The sequence below is a fragment of the Seriola lalandi genome, unplaced genomic scaffold (genome assembly GCF_002814215.2).
Source record: "Seriola lalandi dorsalis isolate HSWRI2012SDOR001 ecotype SW California unplaced genomic scaffold, Sedor1 jcf7180002054606, whole genome shotgun sequence".
NCBI classification, from domain to species: domain Eukaryota; kingdom Metazoa; phylum Chordata; class Actinopteri; order Carangiformes; family Carangidae; genus Seriola; species Seriola lalandi.
The window spans coordinates 2,992,383-3,011,602 of NW_019525159.1; the positions used below are offsets into that span (position 1 = coordinate 2,992,383).

The 19,220-nt window shown below is 42.3% G+C and overlaps 2 protein-coding genes across 6 annotated transcripts in view; one reads left to right on the forward strand and one right to left on the reverse strand.

Moving 5' to 3' along the window:
* The first annotated feature begins 509 nt into the window (after positions 1-509).
* Positions 510-13,844, forward strand: rab14l (RAB14, member RAS oncogene family, like). 2 transcript variants are annotated; one of them, XM_087177482.1, is made up of 9 exons: positions 578-660; positions 3,080-3,138; positions 5,865-5,923; positions 7,265-7,318; positions 7,999-8,176; positions 9,127-9,193; positions 10,665-10,752; positions 11,199-11,229; positions 11,351-13,844. In XM_087177482.1, exons 3-9 carry the CDS (start codon positions 5,872-5,874, stop codon positions 11,526-11,528), a joined length of 648 nt encoding a protein of 215 aa, XP_087033608.1. In that variant the 5' UTR covers positions 578-660; positions 3,080-3,138; positions 5,865-5,871; the 3' UTR covers positions 11,529-13,844. The 2 variants fall into 2 exon arrangements, with proteins under 2 accessions (XP_023275214.1, XP_087033608.1); XM_023419446.2 differs by lacking the exon at positions 3,080-3,138 and having other exon boundaries at positions 510-660.
* abl1 (abl oncogene 1, non-receptor tyrosine kinase) overlaps positions 12,587-19,220 on the reverse strand; it is a 34,220-nt gene continuing 27,586 nt past the window's right edge. For all 4 annotated transcript variants that reach the window (XM_087177480.1, XM_087177481.1, XM_023419444.2 and 1 more), the window contains 5 exons: positions 18,770-18,954; positions 18,430-18,582; positions 18,246-18,335; positions 17,943-18,071; positions 12,587-17,473 (listed from right to left, as the gene is read on the reverse strand). In XM_087177480.1, the coding sequence (XP_087033606.1) occupies positions 15,798-17,473; positions 17,943-18,071; positions 18,246-18,335; positions 18,430-18,582; positions 18,770-18,954 (2,233 nt within the window). In that variant the 3' untranslated portion in view covers positions 12,587-15,797. The remainder of the gene's footprint in view (positions 17,474-17,942; positions 18,072-18,245; positions 18,336-18,429; positions 18,583-18,769; positions 18,955-19,220) is intronic.

A 19,220-nucleotide genomic window follows, 5' to 3' on the forward strand; every position in this document is an offset into this window, starting at 1 on the left:
TCAACCTGGGCCTCAAGCTGTCATGCAATGAAAAAAAAACAACAGAAAACAAAAACATGTATAGAGCCATAATCTCACTGGGAATGTTTGCCATGCTTTATATCTCAAGAATCTACAAAACATTTTTGATTGACAGACTTGAAGACAGGATAAGTGTTCTTGTAAAAGCAACAACTAATGGGGATCCAGATAAACAATAAATAATTTTTAGGTCCTAGAATGGTTATATTAAGCTAAAACTCACATGTCAGAAACAGTTTGATATAGGTCTTTAAAGTAAAAGGATGCTGAAACAGTACCTGAACCCAGGTCAAGCAGGAGCCCCTGAACACTCAGTCTTCTGGCTCATGATTTCACTTAAGTGATGAATATATTACCTGATGCGGCACATAATTGGTGTTAAGTACCATGCCAGTACAGTATGCATGAATACACCTGTGCAGGTGAGATTGCCTTCCACGAAGGGGTGCACTCTAGCGGTGCTCATACCGCAAACCGCCGCATACGATGCTCTTTGTCCCAGAACCCATTGTACACAGCGGAGGAAACCCTGTGCCGCGAGCAGCCATCTTGGATAGACAGATCATACTTGAGCCAGGATAACCTGCAGACCTCCTCTGAGCAGATCAAGAACAGACAGCTCAAAAGACTTCATTCCTGGTAAGGACAGAAATTTGGCAATATTTAATCACACTCACACACACATGTACAAAGTGTCTAGTAAACGCGGAGGCACCGATATTCAAAGTATTAAACAGCTGGAAGAGTTTAGCCAGCCTGTGTTTGTCAGGAATCAGCTAATTGGAAAGCTAACGAAGCTAGCTAACAGTTGGCTAACACTAGTTTGGTGTCTATCGTTAGTTTCCAAGAATATGCGATATTACCTATTGAACTGTCAGAGATTACTAATGTGGACGAAGATGGGACTTCCTCAGCGATGACTAAATAAAGTGTGACAAGCAATCGAAGCTACGTATTTACCATAATCCAACCCTCGCAGATAGCTAGAAAACTAGCATGCTAAAGCCACCGCTAGCTGTCGTTAGTTTGGTGTATGGTGGCTTTTGTTGATTATGCTGAGGCCAAATTGTTTTTCCGATCGGGTTATGCTAATAACATGATATTTGATTGATTGTCTGTGTGCTGATAGAGGCAATCAACTTCCGTGTTGTGATTTATGTGATTTGTTGTCAAGATACATCCACTGATGTCAGCAAGCAGGTAACCAGCTAACGCAAACTTAGCTGTCAAAACAGCTAAGATAGGGCCATGATATTTACTAGTCACGATCATCTAGCTAGTCAACCAAGTAAATGTCAGCTTTTACTTCTTCCTCTGCTTAGTCACATTTCTAGCTCTTTGAGTGCTAACTAACAGCAGAGAATTAACCAAACCGACGCTGTCATTTTGCCGGTTGTTAAGCTAAGATAGCCAACGTCGTAGGGGCGCAGGCGTGACGTTACAGTATCAAATTAAAGAGTTAACATGAGGCACTCCAGTCCGGTTTGTTTGGATTTGTGTGTGCTTTTAATTGTGTTTCGTGGTAAGGAAGTGTTGATAATACCGTTATCATCTGTAATGTAGCGTTGCGTTTAAGGTCCCATGCTAATTCCTTAGCCATTAGTACGTTAGCCTCCCCTTTGGTTTTTATTTTTTTTCAGACAACAGTTGTGTATAATTTCAAAACGGAATCTTGCTGCAAAGGACACTATTAATGTCTCCAAGTGTTGTACAATTGGGATAGATCTTCCCTTTTCCACCATAAAATGCTGCATCATTTCTGTTTCTTGTACCAGTGCTCTCTGTGTATTTGTAGGCTCGATTAGAAACATAACAACGTTACTTGTTGTTCTTTTGCATTGATTTTTCATGGTATAAATGTTATAAATCATCATAAATTCAATTTGTATGCATTGTGATAGTGTGCTCTGCCTTGCCTGTAAACGGTAGTGATGATCTCATTATATTGTTTTCTAGGGTTTGAAAAGAGTCACATGATTTGAAAAGTGGGCCTGAACATCATGGAGGCACCGTGACTGTGTCAGGATTTCCTGATTGCCCAGATTTAAGATACACACAAGTCATGCGTCCTCCCCTCTATGGGAAGTGGTTGTTGAGCAGAGAAAAGGCTTTGACAGTGTGTCTCTGGAGAAAGATTCAGTTAGTTGGGAAGTAAGGCAGAAGTGCTGAGGCTGCAGTCTGGTCACATGGTCTTGACTTGCCTTCTCCTTGATAGATACTCATGTGGTTTATTTGTACATAATGAACACAAAATAAGGTTGAATATCACAACTGAGTCACATTTTGTGACTGGTTGGTGATACTTTCTGTAACACCTTACCTTCCATAGCATTGAAAACTGTCCCACTGGGGGTAGAGGTGCCACATGAGGGTCATGTGACAGCAGGCAGCTAAGAAAAAATCCCTTAAATGTTATACCCGGATTTTGAGGGATAATTATGGTGTGATTTTCATGGTCTGTGTTTCAATTTGAAACTTTAGAAACCTCATTGATGTGTGGGACCTGCTCAGTGAAATTTCTAGGACTTCCTTCAGTCATATCAGTCGGACTTAGTGGATTGAGAATTAATGCATTAAGTGATAGAAAAAATGACATATTGCAGTGTCATCCTTCACATTAGCACAAAACTTTTTAGTGTAAACAAGCTTGTGATAGCATGTTTGCTGTTGTCGTTGTTGTGATATCAGAGTTAGCCATATATTTTTTTTTTAACAAAGTAATAAGTATCTAAGCTAGGTATCCAGATAGTGCATGATGTAAGTAGCAACTTCATACAAACTGCTTTTAGATTCAGTTATCTAGTTGTTGTTAGCCTAAGTACTTTTCAAATGTCAGGTCAAGTTGCAGTTTGTGGAGGACTGCATGTGTGAGCCAAGTCTTTTCTGAGGCCACCAACCAAAACACAGTTACAGCTTGCTCTGGTAGCCCTGCAAGTTGTTTACATAGTTTGAAATTCAGCAGCTTCCTCTGTTAAGTCATATTTTGCTCCAGGAAATTTGAAATACTGAAACATACTTTGAGTTATTTAATTTTTCATCTAATTTATTTTCATTTAAGGGGGTTGTACCTGGAGTCAATATGAGTGTCAGCATGTGTCAGCATGTGCCATCATGAAGGTACCTGAGCCAAAGTTTTCATTAAAACAAAGGTTTATGATATTGACCTGAATTAACCTCGACTATGTAGCCTTGCAGGCCCTCTTTATTTCCTGTCTAACACATTAGTGTCTCCAATCCTCTATATTTCACCCAGTTACTCCATTTTCTTATGCTACTTTAAGTCTACTCCCCTTATCAGCTTTTTTCATCCCTTTTTTCTAAATTACTTTTCCTTTTACTCACTCGCTCTATCTCTGTTGCTTGTCTCTTAGACTGTCTTATCACACCACATCCACATTTCTTCTGGTTGTGTCAGCATTAATCTGGCCAGTCATACATGATCACCGAACTGCAGATGCAGAAGTAGGAGCATAACACTTGCAATGGGCTCTGATGTGGCCCAGTGATTTCAGTTTCCAGGAACTGCTTCAACTGCAGAACAGTTTTCACTGAGCTTCAGACGGTTTAAGGCAGACTATCTTTGCGGGGGACATAGAAACCATCAGGCTGCTGAATGATTATTCTCCTGATTGTTATGCCTGAATTATTTACTTCTCTACAGCAGTTACGCTGTATAGCAGCACCTCGTTTCAGAATTATAAAGCAGCATTTATTCAGCACAAGTACAAAATAGCCTTAACGTCAGGAAATTGCTAAGTGAATTTTACATTGACATTGATCATGAGGAAGACTGCCTGCTTTCCAAATCAGCTTCACTGATGTCGTACATGACCAGATCATTTATTTATGAATAAATCTGAACAAGTTCCAAAAGAGCTTCTCCCCATGGCTATTTAACTGTGTATTTGTGTGAATGCTCTTTTGATTTACTAGTAGAAGAGGTGGTGATGTGTGGTAAATCTGATGGATTTTCCTTTGTCTATTTGCTGTGAGTGGAGTGTGAGCACTGAAGCATCAGTGGATATCAGATAGGTGTCGAGGCTATTTTTAACTCTAAGCCTAGGATGCTGGAGGTGTTCTTGTGTACATGTAAGTGTCACTGTGTTACAGTACAGACAGCAGGATGATATGGTTAGTGCTGTATACTGACCACTGTGGAGTTTTCCTCACCCCTGTGTTAAAAGTTATCCATCACCTCACTTGTCTACATACCTACGACATGCCGCCGTTCTAACTCTGAATACCACCAATGGTTCTTCATCACTCTCTGAAGTGATAATGTAGCTGCATACAGTATATTTAATGAATGAATGTCACATTATAACTGGACTTGGATTTTTATTTTATTTTTTATTCAGACTTTTGATGGTTTGGTTTGTTGGTTATTATGGGGTGAAGAAAAATAAACTGTGACTCCCATGTAATTAAGATAGACAGTATGGGTAATATTGTTCGGAATACTGTAATCACCTAGGTCAAGTGAACACTGGTGCAGCATGTGAAAGCTTTTTTCTTAATAGCTGAATATGAAGCTAACTTAAGCTGTAGTGATGATGGCTTACACAGTGGCTCTGCATCACCTGAGTCAGCTCAGACTAGGTGTAGGAGTGGTGGCTGATATACTAAACTTAGTAGAAATGTATGTCTTGTGGATTGTGTCCACAGTAGCATAAGTTAGCTAACGGGTATTTAAATCAATTAAGTCTTGTATAGTAATTTCTGACTAATGATTAGTAGTTGCTTGTGCGCTGGTTGAAAGGACTCAGTAGAATAAGTATGTGCATATGTTTGCTTGCTGATGAATATGATAAGTTGAAATATGACTTAATGCCAACCAGTTTGTCACTGATCACCAAACTGTAAAAAAAAAAATACATGGCTGTTGTTTTCTGCATTTATTTATGTAAGCAGAAATGTTAAATGTGTGGGAAGTGCAGTCACAACACCTCCTAGTTTCTTACCAGCTGAGAAAGTATTTGTGTTCGATTTCATTTTTGGTTACTTGTGCAGTCCCAGCTGTTGCATTGCAGGACATGGGAATGATTTTGAGAAACATACGCACGTTTTTTCTTTTAGTGTTTTTGATCAAGATCATACTAGCTGGTAATGATGAGCACTGTTCTTATAGTTGTGTAATTTATAATTGCATAATAAAATTTAGTAATTACTCAAATGGTGTAACTGGAGTGTTTATAGAATGTATATAATTTGATGCGTTCAATCACATCCCTGCAGATTTTATTGCTGTACTTCTAGTGTGCAATGATGATGGATCTGGCTGGCCTTCTCTGTCCTCATTACTAGGGTCCTGTTGGTCTGATAGGATTATAGGTTTGGAGAATAACATTGACCCCAAGATGACAAGTATAATTAAAGCGTGTACAATACTTATTGTGTTTTTATTTGCATCTACACTTACTCGGATTAGGGTTTAGCCTATCCTCTATAGTATAGTATGTTTGGTTTTTTTTGTCATATAATTGTGTGGAAATTAGCAAGATGTATGTATACCCTGTGTGCAGCATAAATGTCTTTTTTTGTCTGTTTTTGTTGTATTTTTTCACATGAGAGAGAGAATATGTCCTGCTGCTGATATACAATAGCCCAGCATGAAGAATGAATGTGGTCAGCCATGAGTAGTAGTGCTTCACTGGACTGTAGTCACTGATTGGAAGATAAAAGAATGAACTTTTACTAAAAAAAAAAAAGGATTGTAATCCACATTCCACATGTAATTATTGCTCTTACTTGCATTACCTGGAATTCCTATAGTTGAAAAACAGCAAATTGTCCTTACTGATAGTTTAAATGCCTAAACCTCCCCTGTCTTTTCTCTCTTTCAGAGCCACAATGGCCACTGCACCGTACAACTACTCCTACATTTTCAAATACATCATTATCGGTAAGTGAGCAATGCCAGCGACAGCCAGTGTGCAGTGTCTGGAGCAAGCTATGTTGATGAGACATATCCCCTTTCCAAATGAAGGTCTGATGAGTGATCATCCATATTTTTTAATATACATATGGGATGCTACCCTGTACACTGAGTGGATCCAGCATATTTAATTTTTACTGTCTGTCAAAGCACCAAATTTTAAATGATGTTTCTTCACAACTGCCTTAATTCGCTGATAGACAGTGATACCTGACAAACACGATCAGTGAAACTGACAAATGCATTAGTCAAAGAAATCCAACGACTCTTAGTCCCCTAAGATCTTCTGTGATGACAGACAGTGTCTTGTTTTCAAAATCATTTGCTAATACTTAAGTGACATACTACTCTGTGCTGCTTAGCAATGAAGAGTTGAGCATACATTGTGAATATGTAATGCATTTTTCAATGCATCTCCACTTTAGCATTATGTTCCATGTTTTGTTGACATGCTTCTCAACCCGTGGCCTAGAAGTAAACACATTGCTGCTTAAACTTGTACATAGATTCACAGCCATACATAAACACACACGCCCATAGCTCCGGGCTGTTTATCATCTTCTTCTGTCAAGCGTATTACACCCTGCCTGAAAGTTTAAGCAGGTGTTTGAATGAGTCTGTAAGAGCAGCCTCGAGGGATAGTGGCTTGCTACTTTACTTTTTGTTGATTCTTTATTCTTTTTTTTTTCTTCTCTCTAACTGAAGTTTTTAAGATCTCATGATCATGTTTGTCAGAGCTGCACACAATTTTCGAAGCTACTTATGATTGTTTTAGCTGAGTAAAATAAACAGTGAATGCCTCAACATTGGTGCTGTTTGGTTTTTCTCAGCATTTTCTTGTGAGTATCTCCTGAAAACACCAGTAGTTGGATCCTAAATATTGGCACACTTAAAATTTCAAGATATTATGTCAAAACTATTGATTTTGTCGGCATTGCCCAGCCCTAAAACAGATGAATTTGTTTAATTTTGTTTGCTTGCAGCATTGTTTTTCTCATTTTGTTGAGCTGCAAATGAAGGGTTCATCACAGATCATAGATAATTGCTCAAACAGGATCGAGGCACAAAACAAACACCATTGGTGTCAAAATGGTTCTAAGCATAAACAGTATTGACAAACTCTGTAGGACACATTAAGATCTTTCTGTCATTCTTCCACTACTCCACATGAAATTTTAAGTATCGTCACTGACTGTCACAGAGGGGCTGCTACATCATGCATGGGGGCAACACTGCAGGCCTGAATAGAGAATTGTTCTTCTGTTATTTCCTTGGTTGACCTGAGTTTCTCTCTCTCTCTCTCCACAGGGGACATGGGGGTGGGGAAGTCATGTTTGCTTCACCAGTTCACAGAAAAGAAATGTAAGTGCTGCCCTGATTTTTGACTCTTTTTCATCTGTCTGTGTGCCTCAGTGTATACAAGGTTGCCAGGTTCAACTGGAGCGCCTAGACCACTTTAGATTTCTTTGTATGCCAGCGGAAGTCAGTGGCATAGAAGTCGAGTGTGAGCTCAGCAGTGAGACTCTTCTTCTGTGCGTGAGTCAGCTGCAGCCTCCCATTGCCATTCAGCCCTGTTTTGTTTAGTGCTACTATTAACAAGCCAGATGCTGTATTCCTCATTCACTCATCAGCGATTACATCCTGCATACACACACACACACACACACATACACACACATACACACACAAGGGTGATTTAGAAAAGTTTTTCTGTGTCAGCTTTGAAGACATTTGTCGCATTCTTGGTGGTGATACTTTCAATTTACTGAGTATTATGAATGTGATCAATTATTGATGCACCTGCTGCAGGCTTATAATGGAGATGTGTGAGCGTGTGTGTGTGCATGTGCGCTTTGTGGGGACCAAAATGCAGGAGGGTTGCTTGAGGGTTAAGACTTGGATTTAGGGCGAGGTTAAGGGTTTTGGTGAGGCTTTCAGTTGAGGAAAAAATGTAAGAACATTCAGGATGTGCAAAACTAACAGCGGTAAAAACTAATTGAAACAGGAATTGAATTCACAGTGGCCTCACTTTCTCTCCCCAGTCATGGCAGACTGCCCCCATACGATTGGTGTGGAGTTTGGTACAAGAATCATCGAGGTGAGTGGCCAGAAGATCAAGCTGCAGATCTGGGACACGGCAGGACAAGAGCGCTTTAGGGCCGTCACCCGCTCCTACTACCGCGGAGCTGCAGGAGCACTCATGGTCTACGACATCACCAGGTACAGGCACGATTGTTCTGTGGTGATACACATTTACTACATGGTCTCCACTTTACACCGAAGCTTTCATGGAGTATGCGATAACAAGTCTGGTGCATGTTACAAAAACATGTAGGAAGAAGAAGTTAAATGAAAACAAAAGCATGTGACAACTGCAGCTCACAGACTCCTTCCTGAACAAACACCAACAGGTTTACTGCTTGTGTTCAACCTTTGTGCCCGAACTGTTAGATAGTATCAGTGGCCTGCCAAATAAACACAGTTCAGCGTGTGGAATGTCCACACCACACCCAACTCCAGTAAGGGCCCCTAGGGTCCCACAAACAGTCAACTGGAAAAGCTAATATGAATTGTTTACATTTCTGGCGATTTGCCTGCCCACAGTTGGTGTAATGGGCAAGAACGGGAGACTATGATGAGTGCTCAATGTCGCGCATGGTTGCTTTCAGCACAACTGGTAATTCCTTGTCCATATCCTGTAATTAAAGGGTGTGGCTTTAATAACTGTTTTTTTTTTTTTATATTTGTATTCTCCAGTTTAGTGTACAGTGTCAGTGCATCTAACTTTGGACCTGTTCCTCTGTTACTTTGACTCACATCACATGGTGATTTTCATTAGGATCAAACTGTAATGTTGAGGAAATGGGACATTTATTGGAAAATGGAAATTGAAATTGAGGCTGTAACTCTGAACAAATGACAGAAATGACCTGTTACAGTCTTATGGGATACAGAGAGAAAGCTGTTCGGTTGAGTTTCTACACCAATATAAATCTCACATGTATCCGTATCCCCAAAATTAGTTGCTCTCTTTAATGTTCTGTTACACCATCCTGATGCTGCGGCAGCTGCCAACTCTTTTCTGATAGCTCCTCAGAAATAGCATGATGTTCTGTTATGCCTGTGCTCGTCGTCATAGTAACGTCTGCCCTTCTGTTTATGTCCCGCAGGAGAAGCACGTACAACCACCTCAGCAGCTGGCTGACTGATGCTAGAAACCTCACCAACCCCAATACTGTAAGAACACATTAACATCATTTCACTTTGCACACTGGAATTCTTCTGCATACCCTCTGCTCTCTGTATATCTTTACCTGTGTAGTTTTCTTTCCCTCTGTGTCGTCCCTCTTACTTCATCACCCCTGTTGTCACTTCCGCTGCTTTGTTTCCTCTCTATCCCCCTGTGTTGTTCTCCCTCTCCCCTGAGATTGTTTGAAGCCACAGAGCCCTGTCCCTCTCTTAAATTGGATTTCTTGGTAAATATGATTAGCTCTCAATCATACTGGTCTCATTTACTGAGCTCTGTGTTTCTTCAGAGAAGTGGGTTTCTGCAACATGTCACTTCTATTCCAAATTGAGAAAGTTTTCCTAGTCTTAAAACAAAAATGTTTCATGCAAATATAGGGGCCTCTTGTGGAACTATGTTTTCTTTTGTTCATCTTATGGATACATAAGACCACAAAGTATGAATATTGTTTGAATGATGAGTCTGTGTATTTCTGTTAAAATCCACTCTTTATAATTTCAAAGAAGAGTTTATGTAGACATTTTCTTCAAGTGATGTTCATAGAAAACAGAGAAATCCACAGCAGTCTGTTAGTGGAGCCTGTTTTCGTGGTGATTGCTGTTTTTGCTGAAGCATCTTGTAGCACCCATGTGGTGGCACTGTTGTAGTCCAGTCATGGCTTGAGCCCCAGTTGTCAACATTTGCAAGTGATTTTTTTAAAAATTTTTTTTTATTCTGGCTGCTCAGCTCGAACTGACACAATGGTTGTCAATTGAGTGAAAAGTGTTATGTAAGACTTTATTGTTATTTAGCAAGAGCTTCTAAAAATCTGGCCCTCACTTCTCCCAGTAACAGCCAACAATTCAAGGCGAAGAACTTGAAGTTTAATCTTTTGTAAATTCTATGTGAACATCAACATCAAATCAGCAGTGCTTATATTTGTCTTAGTGAAATATTAATAATAATTGTGTTTTCCTTGTGTGTGCACTTCCATGCACGTCATACTTTTGCTCTATGTATTCTGCCTGTCCTGGCCCGTGAAAGTCACTAGCATATCACAGTCGAATTTTCACCTCAACGCTGATAATGTGATAATGATTAGCTGTTAACATGGTGAGGATCTTTTTTTTTTTTTTTTTTTTTTTTTTTTTTTGAGCACACAGCAGTTCAGTGGAGCAGAGTCTGTCTCTCTGGTACAAAGAAGCTCATTACATTACACCAGTATATTACAAGTCTAATTACATCACAGTTGCTAGGGGGCACCGAATAATGTGCTCATATGGGGGTGTCTGTTCCTCAGTGTGTTTATCTATCGATTTCTCAACAGACAAGTCAGTGGTATGACAGCTGATTTAGGAAGTCTTTCAATGCTGCCCATGGCTCTCTTATCTCTTGGAGGTTTAGAAAAGAGACTTCTCCCTGAAAGGCCATACTGTCTATCGGTTTGTCTTACTCTTCCTCTTCCTGTGTCTGTATTCTCAGGTGATCATTCTCATAGGAAACAAGGCAGACCTGGAGGCCCAGAGGGACGTCACGTACGAGGAGGCAAAGCAGTTTGCTGAGGAGAACGGTGAGCCAGACACAGAGCAATGCTTGTTGGGAAGATGGGAAAGAAGGTTTTAGGTGGAGGAGTCAAATAAGATGTTGAACCAATCATGTTTTCTGCAAACACATCTTCCAAAACTCTTGACTGTTCCATCCTCAGTTTCAACAAAACAATAATCACAGGAATCCTGACAAAATATCCAAATATTTAGAATTTGAATGAGAGTTAGCCTCCCTGTTCTTTTCTGAATGTTTATAATGAAAGCTCTTGTGGTTGATTTCAACAGACAAAAGTGAAGATGAACATCCTTTTCTGTTTATATTACTAAGACAGAAACTAGGAGAAGGTGACTTAAGGAAAGATTAAGTGAACAGAGATTAATTGAAAGAGGGGGCAAATGAGGACTTGGTATGTGAGTGTGGAACAATGTTTTACTGACGCCATCATCGTGTCTGTTTTGTGTTCTGCAGGTCTGCTGTTTCTCGAAGCTAGTGCAAAAACGTAAGTCTGCACAACTGCAGTGCATCAGTGACAGCAGAGTACGAGATATCCCTTTGCTTACTTTCTTTAGCTCCCATTTGCTTCCTTTTCTCACGCTTGTGTTTATGCTCTGTGCGTTCAGAGGTGAAAACGTTGAGGACGCCTTCCTGGAAGCCGCTAAGAAGATCTACCAGAACATCCAAGATGGCAGCCTGGACCTGAACGCCGCCGAGTCAGGGGTCCAGCACAAGCCCTCAGCCCCTCAGGGCGGCCGGCTAACCAGCGAACCACAGCCCCAGAGGGAAGGCTGCGGCTGCTAATGACCAAGCAAACCCCCTTCGCCCTCTCTTTCTCTCTCTCTCTCTCTCCCCCTCTCTGTGTCCTGACCGCCCTCCCCAACCACCACCACCCTTTTCCATCCATTTCTTCACCTCCGTACGTTCATCCACCCTCACTGCACCAGGAGCTGCATGAGAGCAGGGCTGCGGAGGGAAGGAACGGGGGACGGATATTGACTTGGGCCTGACTGAGCTGGGCTGTGTGGACTACATCTCTCCCCTCCTCCTCTCTGCCTGTCTGTCTCCCGCTGTTGCTGTCTCACTCCTCCTCTTTAAACTGTCAAGTGTGTTGTCGTCCCATAACGCTCCTCTTTTGCTCCCCTCTGCTCCTCTTGCACCATTCAGTGTAGTCCCCCCCCCCGTCGTAGTATCGTAGACACCACCACGCATTACACGGGTTACTGACACTTTAGATAGATGTAATGTTCATACGATAATGATAAACTGAGACTGTTTTTTATGTTTGGTTTTATAGCTATATATGACATGTAAACACTGCATTAAGTTTCATCCACCACTGATAATTTCGTTATGAATCAAATCTAAATTATATTCCCAATCTCCTGGCAGCCTCTCCTGCATGGTTTACCAATCCAGCATTTTATCGAGACATGCAGGTGCGATATCTCACACGCGGGTCATTTTTGTGGGATCGGGCAGTGAAGTAGTGCATCATGCAGCCACGCAGGTAGAAGCCCACAAGTGTCGTTCAGAGAATGTGAGCTTTTTCAGCAGGATTCAACCCCTGCTTGTGGCTTTTTAATTCTACTCCTACTGCTCAGCACAAAGCAAATCCCTTTGCCAGATGTGGCAAGACTGATGTTCTCAGGAGAGAGAGGAAAACATTTAGAAAACCAGGAATCACCTACAAATTCCTTGTGGGTGATTCCTCAGTCTCTCCTGTGAGATATCATAGGGAGGAATATTGGATGTTTTCCAGTTTGTCTATGTGTGTTTGTGAGTGTCAGTGTTAAGAAGTTGGATGGGGGTTTCTTTTGACACTTAAACAAAAACAAACACAAAAAAAAAAAGAACATGGCTTTTCTGTTTTTGATGGAAAGATTTATTCACATCAGTTTCTTTGCACCAGCTCTCTCCCTCCTCACCTGTCCGACCCCAAAACTCTCCCCCAGGTCATATCAACAGATTCTGTCTTTACCAGCATTGTCTTTGTCATTGTTTGTTGCCTTATTATAATTAATATGTTATTACTCTTTAATCTTTATAGTTTTGCTGCACTTGCTCTTATCACTGCTGTTGGACTCACCCCGACTCAGTAAATGATCTCTTCTTAGAATAATTATTGCATTTAACTGGAGAATAACATAAACACACAAGTGGTGGCTCACATGGTCAAAATATCAGCAGCATGGTCTGAAGCCCACATCTCGACTATTCAGATGTAAAAACAAACTCAAAACTTCAAGTGTAGCTGCACTGAAGAGCTGATCTGTTCATAAGGACAGTTGGTCCTCTTGTATAATACAACACCAAGCAGCATGCCCCCCTCCCCAAAAAAGATGAAATTCTAAAAACCCAATTGTTTTTTTTTTTTGTTATGTTTTTTTGAGTACAATTTTTCTGTATCATAGTGATTCCCTGATTGGACAGCTGTATATATTGCTTCTTAACTATTGGTGATGACCTCGCTACTCGGGATTTAGAAATTTATTTGCTGGCTCTGCCAAGATCTGTACAGTTGATGTGCTAGTGGGTTGCCTGTAATTCATGCTTGGGAAAATTCTGTAACATAGTTTCTATTAATAAATGTATGTAAAGGACAGACACCTAAATACCCCCACCCCCCCACAACCACCCTGTCTGCACACTACTGAACCTGCTGATTGGTTGAGGGGAGAGGAAGTGGATTGAGATGATGTGCAAAGTAGTATTTATGTCTGCAAACTTTGATTCCTGTCATTTCTGAATGGAGTGGAGAATGGGGCACTTTCATGTTTATATTCTGTTTTCTTTTTCCACCCCATTATAGCCCCTCCACATGGGAGGGGCCTGCATCGCCGTCTTAACTTTTGGGGAGTGGGGATTGGTTTGTTGTCGTGGGAAGTTGGTGGGCTGGGTCTTCCTTTTTCCTGTGTCCCACCTCTTTGCAGTCTGAGTGACCACTTCCTGCTTTTGTCTGTCCACAAGTACAAAAAAAAAGTACATATGTATAAATTTTTAAGGAGCTGTGCTAACATTTAAATGCGTTCTTGCGTGTATATGATTTTAAAATGTTGACATTTTGATTTTAATGACAAAATACTCTAGACAGAAAAAATAAATTATACATAACCTGTTGCTGTGTGTCTGTTTTTTAATCTGTTCATGTAAAAAAAAAAAAAAAAAAAAAATGGCTTTGATAAAGTCTGGAATTGATTGAGAAAAAAAAAACTCTAGGATCATGTGGAAAAAGCACCAGACTCATTAATGTATTTCAAGTAGCACAACTGCTTTGTATTTTATTGCAACAAAAATTGCACAAAGGCTAGAGAGAGAGAGAAACGGAAAGGGAAAAAGAAAATGTATTTACAAAGGAAAGCAAAGTTTGTCTACAAAATTGGTGAGGAGGCTTAGTCACAAAGTGTAGTGGTATGGTTGATAAAGGGGAGGAATAAAAAAAAAAAAAAAAAAAAAAAAGCCAACACTGACAGTACCATGTTGAAGTCAAGGCAGCTTGCGGTTGACTTGTGTCCTCAGGCATCGCAGTCAGACAGGGCACATGGGGTGAGACGACTACAGCACAACTAGTGAAAATGTCCAAGAGATGCAGACAAGAATAAAGGAACGTATGATGTTTCAGTGGAATTTCATGGGTTCTTTTAGTCTATAATGGTCAGCTTCTCACTTATACATTATTTTGTAAGACAGCAAGTGACAGATCAATAAACATTTCAGTCCAGTGTTTCCCCCAGGATATATATATATTTTTTTTGCTGGGGTGGAAAGGCCTCTGAAACAGCATTTAGACCATGTGACAAACTCTCCATCAAAGCTAATTCTCTCTGGCAAAGAGGCCCTTCAGTGGTCAGAGAAACACCGTGTCAGTCCATGATCCCTCTTTACAGATCAAACAGCATGCTGCTGCTAGGCCAAGCTGCTACTGATGGCTTTTGTGACTGGCATGTAGAGAAAGTTGAATTAAACCTATTTAAAAAAAAAAAAAAAAAAGAAATCCAGTCTAAGAACAACATAAAACAACAGTCAGATCCACTAAGTTGCAGATCACCCTGGTCCCTCTCCAGCACAGACTGGAGACAAAGGTTTTTGGTATGGCAAACGTTTCAATCCAATAAACAAATCAACACAGCTATTCTTGGACACTTGGCACAATTCAGCCAAAGCCACATTTCTGCACTTGTGAAGTGAGAAGTAATTAAACAGCTCCGTCAATAGTGTTTAAGGCACTATTTGTTACCAAAGTGTGCAGTGAAGCAAAAAAAGGGGAAGGCCGGAGGCTCGTTCTCCCTCATTTGCTTGCTCCCATTATTATCTTATGGCACATGGTTGCAAATACTGCAAAAAAGCATTCATACAGAACAAACACTGACACATTTCATCACTCAGCACACAACCAATCACTGATGACACGGCACAAAGCGATGGAAAATGACGGGATGCATTGGACACAGGCATCAGGCTATAAACACTGTGCTTTCAGAAACTCCCCAGTTCTTATAGGTGAACAATATGGACAATATGACATCAGTCGTTTAAGTGTTAGAAGGTATCCTAGAACAAGATGAGGTTAAGTGTTTTGTTTTTTCTCATTGTCATTGGCATCAATGGAAAAAAAAAAATCAAACACAAACAGTGATGGAAACAGATATCACATCCTTTTTTCTACTAGTGTCATCGCTAAAGGGGAAAAAAAACTACTAGCATACATAAGACATGATCATTTCAAAAATGATTGCTGAAAGGTCATGTTGATCAAAAGTTGGCCCCTCGCCCCCTCATTAAGGCCAAAAGACACTGTTCATTCATAGTTAAGGCTTTTCAATATTGCAAACTGTCTGACAACGTCTACAGACAGATTCCTTTGATTCCATCCACAATAACCACAGGCTTAAGTGTTTCAGAGTGTACTGTTCTGTGAACCTACACTCTGCTGCTGTGCTCCAGCAGGCTTTACCCTTAGCTCTCCCACGTGAGCTCAGGATGAACCGCGGTTCATGCACATGCTCAGAAAAAAGGGGGTAGTGTAAGTTACAGTATCAGTTTTATGTCTTGGTATTATAAGCTTTTAGGGCGCTACCTCTGAACAATGTCACTTATTTCTTTGACAGAGGACAGCAGCTTGCTGAAGTCCTGCTGTGCATTGGCGCCCCCTGTGGCAGTGGGGCAGATTTGCAGCTCACGCAGGCTGCTCTCAAGCTTGTTGATGGCCTCACGGAAGGCAAACTTGTTCCTCATCTGTTGGATGGAGTCAACGTAGCTCACGCAGTATTTCGACAGGTTCTTGCCGGCCTCCAGCACGGCGCTATGGCTACCCGTCTGCTCCGAATTACGGCAAATGGCTGCGCGGAGCAGCTCGGTGCCCTCCAGCACCATCTCGCGTGTCACGGCTGAGTTGGGGGTGCGCTCGGAGGCCTGGCGGGGTGCAGTCTTGCGGAGGGAGCGTCGAGTGTTCACTAGCGGGATGAAAGCAGTGGGCGAGCTCTGATCGCCGGGAGAGGTGAGGGAGGAGGAGAAGCCTCCTAGACTCTGACTGGAGAGGGAGGTGGTCACTGAAGTGGAGGAGGTGGAGGTCTTCAACGGTTGAGGTTTGGAGGTGGAGCCCAGGGGCAGCTTCTTGGAGCCCTCACTGAGTGGTGAGCGGGCTTGGTCACTGGCAGTGGTTGTGTGGTGGGGCTCTGAGACAGAGGGGAGGCCCTTAGCTTTGATGTCTGAGGTGGTGGAGGAGAGAGGGGGGAGTTCTTGGGTGGGGCTGCGGGAGATCTTGCCTGTTTTGGCATTGGTGGGTGGCGGAGGTGGGGCCGGCTTGGGTTTCTGCAACTTTCCTCTTTCCCTGACAGATGAGGAGTCCACGGGGTGCTTGTGTCTGCGGGCCCTGCACTCCTCTCCAGCTGCCCCCAAAGCAGGGAAAACATTGGGCTTGAGAAGCTCAGCATGGAGAGCGCTGGTTTTGGAGTTCTCCAGCCCCGGCACACCTGGTCTCCTAACCGCCTTAGGTGTTAAAGCCTGGGGACTGGAACCAGGACTGGGATCAGTGTCTTTGCCTAAGAAGGAAGAGGTGACATCTGATGAGGTGTTTAGACGTGGCGGGGGTGTCAGGGTGCCCATCCGAGGGGCGCTCTCCCCTTTCTGCTCGCTGGTTCTCTTGCGCGGCAGAGCTGGCTTTCCCCCGAAGGTACCTGAGTCAAAGTGGCGCTGGCCCAAGTCTCGTGGCAGTGTGACGGACTTCCATTCATTGCCATCCGAGCCAGAGGGCATGCTAGAGGACCAGAGAAAACGCTTCGAGTTGGACATGGATTCCTCCTCACTGGGTGGTGTGGTAGCTGCTTTGCCTCCCGGGCCAGGCACTGCAGGAGCCCCCTTCTTCCTGGGGAATAATGGCCCTGGGTAGGTAGGAGCCCCATTCGCGATGCCCCCTGCCCCATTATTGTTAGTACTTAGGAACCTGGAGGAGTCAAGGCCGTGTGTGTTGTCATTAATGGCCAAAGATGCACCATTGTTGAAGCCATCACTGTCTCGAGGATCTGGAGTCACACCTCTCCTGTCAGGGTGGACGTCCATCTCTCTGAAAGAGGAGCTGCGTTTGGGCGGAGCGGGTGCATTCTTTTTCTTCTTCTTGATGAGGCTGAGAAAACTTCGCGTCTTGTCTTTGGGTATCAAGCGGTCGTCCTCATTCAGGTTGTTGTCCAGGAGGGGGCGCTCTTTCCTGGGAAGCATGGGTGACGACACAGCTGCCTCTGGCTCCACTGGATCTGTGGAAGTGCACAGAGGAACCAGGGAACCATTAGTGATAAAGAAAAATAAAATACTTACAATTCTTTGACACACTGAGAAAAAAAAAAAAACAATGGAGACTATTGTTCAAGAAAGGTTTGGGAATGTTTTAAAAGGAGACTGAGCTGGGTGGCAGATGTTCCCTGAGCCAAAGAAACCTGAGGGCGCAAACTCCACCAGCCTTAGCATGTTATGTGGTTAGAGTCAGATCTCCGACTGCAATTGATCTTAAACAATTTAAAAAGCTCCTAAATCCAAAATAGAAACTAAAAGGAAGTAAGTGACGAAGTTTAAAGTCTTTACAGTCCATTTTATCAAGTATTTGTAAGTGAAATTGAGTAACAATAATCCCCCTGCATACACTATTCATTTTACATATTCCTGTAAGTATAATAACAACTGTAATGAAGTTGTAGCAACAAGGGCAGGAGTGTGAGTACGTCTAACCTGGACTATCTCCATCCCGGTTGTCCATGTTTTTGCGGAGGGTCCTGGTCTTGGTGGGCAGCTCGGGAGCCTGCTGGATAGAGCCTAATGTCGCCTTCTTCCCTTTCTTGCCCAGCTCCTTTTCCACCTCTGAAAATACACACACAGTCAAGATTTAACAGTTAACCAAACATGACAATCCCACATATTACAATTGTGAGAGGAGAACAGGTGGTGTGTTCACTGAAGGAGGGTATCTGTAGCTATCACAGAATATTACCCACAAGAAAAGATGCTTTCAGGAGAAAAGAAAGCAGCACTGACCATCAGAGATGCTGGACTCCTGGAACATGGTTTCAAAGGCTTGGTGCGTTTCAGCAAAAGAGGGACGTTCTGAAGGATTCCACCTCCAACCTGACAGGAAGACAAAACAAGAATAAAAAAACGTCCTTCTAATAGAGAAGAGTGCCTGTAATCATATTCTGGATAGATGTGTTTCGCTACTCACAGGCCCTCATGAGCTCATAGACCTTCTCGGGGCAGCCCTCTGGTCGGTCCATACGGTAGTCTTTCTCCAGCAGCTCGTAGACCTGGGACAGGTCAATGCCGGGGTATGGAGACATGCCGTAGGTGGCGATCTCCCACAGCAGCACACCGAATGCTGGAGGCGCAAAACAAAAAGATGTTCAGAACTCAATCTATTGAATGTAAAGTCATGGTAGGAATATGTGCGATATGAAAATGAATACATGGTTTTCCCCTTTTTGAAAAAGAATGAAAGAAATGAGTTGTTCAATCAGGAACATAAGGAATACATTTTAGTTCCACTGAAACAAAATCAAACTTACCCCAGACGTCAGACTTAATAGAGAACTTGTTGTAGGCCAGACTCTCTGGAGCGGTCCACTTGATGGGGAACTTGGCTCCGGCGTGAGCAGTGTAGGTGTCTCCTGTCATTAACCTGCTCAGACCAAAGTCCGCAACCTTCACCAGGTGGTTCTCACCGACCAGACAGTTACGGGCAGCTAGGTCCCTGCAGGATGTGTTACAAAGAGGAGTATGACAGATGAACAGGAGGCAAAAGTGAAATCCTGACTTTCTACCATCAAAAATAGACAGTAAAATAATCTAGAAAATGCATGAGCTGATTTGAACACAGATCCTTTTGTAAGAAAAAAAATATCAGCAAAAATATCAGTCTTGTTACAACATTCACTGAAGTGTTGGATTTCTACAGATGTTTTGTGTGGAGCAGAGTCACAAGCTGAGTCTTGTCAGGTTTAAAAATTAAAATGCAGT